This window comes from Olea europaea, unplaced genomic scaffold (assembly GCF_002742605.1).
Source record: "Olea europaea var. sylvestris unplaced genomic scaffold, O_europaea_v1 scaffold12053, whole genome shotgun sequence".
In the NCBI taxonomy this organism is placed as follows: domain Eukaryota; kingdom Viridiplantae; phylum Streptophyta; class Magnoliopsida; order Lamiales; family Oleaceae; genus Olea; species Olea europaea.
The window spans coordinates 1-1,178 of record NW_019229477.1 but is presented as its reverse complement, the minus strand read 5'-3'; the positions used below and the strand labels follow the sequence as shown (position 1 = coordinate 1,178).

Genomic DNA, 1,178 nt, shown 5'->3' with positions numbered 1-1,178 from the left:
TTCTTAACCTACCCCACTCCAACCCCTTCTCAAATCTCTAACAATTAACCCCCCACCTGATTTCACTCAACACTCCTAAATCTCAAACTAGGAACACCTCCCAACGCCAACCCCAACCCCAACCCCAACGCCATTTGCATAAATACATACGTCAATAAGTTTGCTATAAACTTGCACATGCATTCTTGATTTCTCTGGAGAGATTGAAAGAGAAGGTTTTGAGTAACAATGGGAGGTCCAAGTCCACCATACTATACGCCACTGTCTAAACCCACGGCCAACGCCACCACTTATTGGAGAAAACCCAAAATCTACTCATTTGCTTTTGTAACAATCCTTTGCTCTCTGTCCTATCTTTATGGTGTTTGGCAGCACGGCACTGGCGCCACCACCTCCGGCCTCCGTACAGCCACCTCTTGTATTTTTTCCAAAAACACAACCACTGTAAAAACACAGTACTCATCATCATCAAAAGCATCGTCCTCCACCGGTACACAACTAGACTTCGCCAGCCACCATTTCACCGACGACGGCGGAGCCACCACCTTTGCTGAAGAAACCGTGAAGAAATACCCACCATGTGATATCAAGTACAGCGAGTACACCCCATGTGAGGACCCCAAAAGGTCACTGAAATTTGAGAGGGACAGGTTGATATACAGAGAAAGGCATTGCCCGGAGAAGAATGAACTTCTCAAGTGCCGAGTTCCGGCGCCCCACGGGTACAAAAACCCGTTCAAGTGGCCGCTCAGCCGGGATCTGGCGTGGTACGCTAATGTACCACACAAGGAGTTGACAGTGGAGAAGGCGGTTCAAAATTGGATTAGATATGAAGGTGACCGCTTCAGATTCCCCGGCGGGGGTACCATGTTCCCTAATGGTGCTGATGCATATATTGATGATATTGACAAGTTAATTAATCTTAAAGATGGATCCATTAGAACTGCCCTTGATACTGGCTGCGGGGTAAGCCTTTTATTTTTATTTTTATTTTTGGTATTCTTACCCCATTAATTCTTGTTAATCTTCAGAAGAATTTGGTATTGATTTATTGGTAATAGGGTATATTTAATATTTATTATAAAGATCATAAGTGAATTGTAGGACAAAAATCTAGCGATCAATAATGTAAATTCCATATTTTGGACTGTATAGTCTGAATTATGACAAAAAAAAAA

General features: G+C 43.2%; 1 protein-coding gene across 1 annotated transcript; it reads left to right on the top strand.

The window, feature by feature from the left end:
• Nucleotides 1-228: 228 nt before the first annotated feature.
• LOC111374146 (probable methyltransferase PMT15) lies at nt 229-966 on the top strand (the record flags this gene model as incomplete). The annotated part of the gene is made up of 1 exon (XM_022996779.1): nt 229-966. A coding segment is annotated over exon 1 (738 nt), but the record flags the coding sequence as incomplete, so codon positions are not given.
• Nucleotides 967-1,178: the final 212 nt, after the last annotated feature.